The sequence below is a fragment of the Penaeus monodon genome, chromosome 28, assembly GCF_015228065.2.
Source record: "Penaeus monodon isolate SGIC_2016 chromosome 28, NSTDA_Pmon_1, whole genome shotgun sequence".
NCBI classification, from domain to species: Eukaryota; Metazoa; Arthropoda; class Malacostraca; order Decapoda; family Penaeidae; genus Penaeus; species Penaeus monodon.
In genome coordinates this window covers 16,365,811-16,367,484 of record NC_051413.1, presented here as the reverse complement: position 1 = coordinate 16,367,484, position 1,674 = coordinate 16,365,811, and the positions used below count along the sequence as shown (strand labels likewise).

The window sequence follows — 1,674 nt, the reverse complement described above, 5'->3', positions numbered from 1 at the left end:
ATTTCATAGATGACAGACGTGCTACGATACTGCCCAGATGCGAACTCCAGATGCACTGGCCCAACTCTGGCCATACAAGGGCTACTGTATCGAGAAAACTTCTGTACAGTGGGGCAAGCGCAGAAGCAAGGAACAGTGCTGGTAATGTTTTCCGAAGAGACTTTTATATTGGTGTTACTGAGGACCCGAGAAGAATGACAAGATTATGAGGATAAGACTATGTAAGGGCGAATGTCTGCCTAACGCCTTGAGTACATATGCTTTCAAATGGGATGTGCTAAGGAGAAAGACAAGACAGACTGACTGAAGCAGACGAAAGTGTCATTATCGGAGGGACATCGTGGAACAGTGATGTCATAAGCCGCATCTATGGAGGGCATGGTCAGGACGGCGGAAACAGAGGTGAAAGGATGACTGATTGAGGAGTATCATTGCTGACAACAAGCCACATACATGAACAGCAAAATATCTAGTCAAACTGATCCCACCTTAAACAAAAGAAAATATTGAGTTGAAGAATCGCAAAGTCATTACAGGAGACCATGTAGCAACACAGCATCATTGAGGACAATTTTGGAAGCCAGTTTAAAGAAAGAGTATTGAGAGAGTTCAGTCTAGTGATCAAAAACCTTCTTAAAAGAAGGTAATGAAAATATATTGCAAAATAAGGAAGTTTGTTGATTTAGTGAGGAAGTGTAACATGTATTAAAGAGAAAGGAAGAAATGGGAAAAGACAAAACTGCCCAAGGGGGTAACTGAAATAGCTAAGGACAGAGCATATGATCGGTTGTAACAAAGCTTAAAATCAAAGAAGGCCTAGAGAATATCTTCAGGCTATCTAGAACAAGAAACAGAAACACAAACGACGTAATGAACATAAAGGAAGTTGAAGGAGCAGACGGAGAAGTGTTGCGAAAAGAGAGCGGACAGGATGGAGAGAAAGGAAATATTTCTAGAAAAAAACATAAAGAGAACACTGAAGGTCTCATTTGGTAATGGACAGTGAAACTAGGAAAAGGGAGATAAATATGAAGTGTGGAAACGCTGCCGCATCATATCTGTCGAGAATTGGAAGGCAGGCCGAGGATCAGTAGTGCTTTGTGACAGGAGAGCTGGAGGGTGAGGTGCAGGGCAAGGGTAAAATTGAAATGGTCTGGACATCTGATGAGGTGACATGATGAGCGGCATGCAGCCCTAGAGGTCATGGAAAGCAAAGTCCTGGGAGCACGGAGAGGAGGACCCAAGAGGAGATGGCAGGACTGCATTCAAGAAGGCGTGAGAGTGAAGGGGACAAATGAAAGGCTGACGCAAGACAGTAACACTTGGAGAAGGCTCATTAAAACGGTGATTTCGAATGGACTAAGCTGGGGAGAAGATCATATATGTATGTATATATAAATCCATGCACATACTTACAGAAGCGGTTGTCCCGCTGTCCTAGAGTGGATATGTAATCCCGGCCGCCATGGTGACGTAGACTCGGATTGGATGTGAAGTTCATGACAGTTTTCAGCGGAAGAACCGACGGATTCGTCGGCGGATCTGCGAGGCGGATGTTCAAGGTATGCGTCAAGGGGCGGCGATGATACTTACGAACAATAAAGACGGGAAATGAAGCAATGATGGAGGTCTTGCACAATCACAAATAATGATAGATAAAACTACCACAATGGG

General features: G+C 44.0%; 1 protein-coding gene across 1 annotated transcript in view; it reads right to left on the bottom strand.

Annotated features, from left to right (window-relative positions):
- Positions 1-1,674, bottom strand: part of LOC119591077 — a 21,727-nt gene that overhangs the window by 19,637 nt on the left and 416 nt on the right. Inside the window, exon 2 of the mRNA XM_037939799.1 lies at positions 1,417-1,542. Coding sequence (XP_037795727.1) covers positions 1,417-1,542 — 126 coding nt within the window. The remainder of the gene's footprint in view (positions 1-1,416; positions 1,543-1,674) is intronic.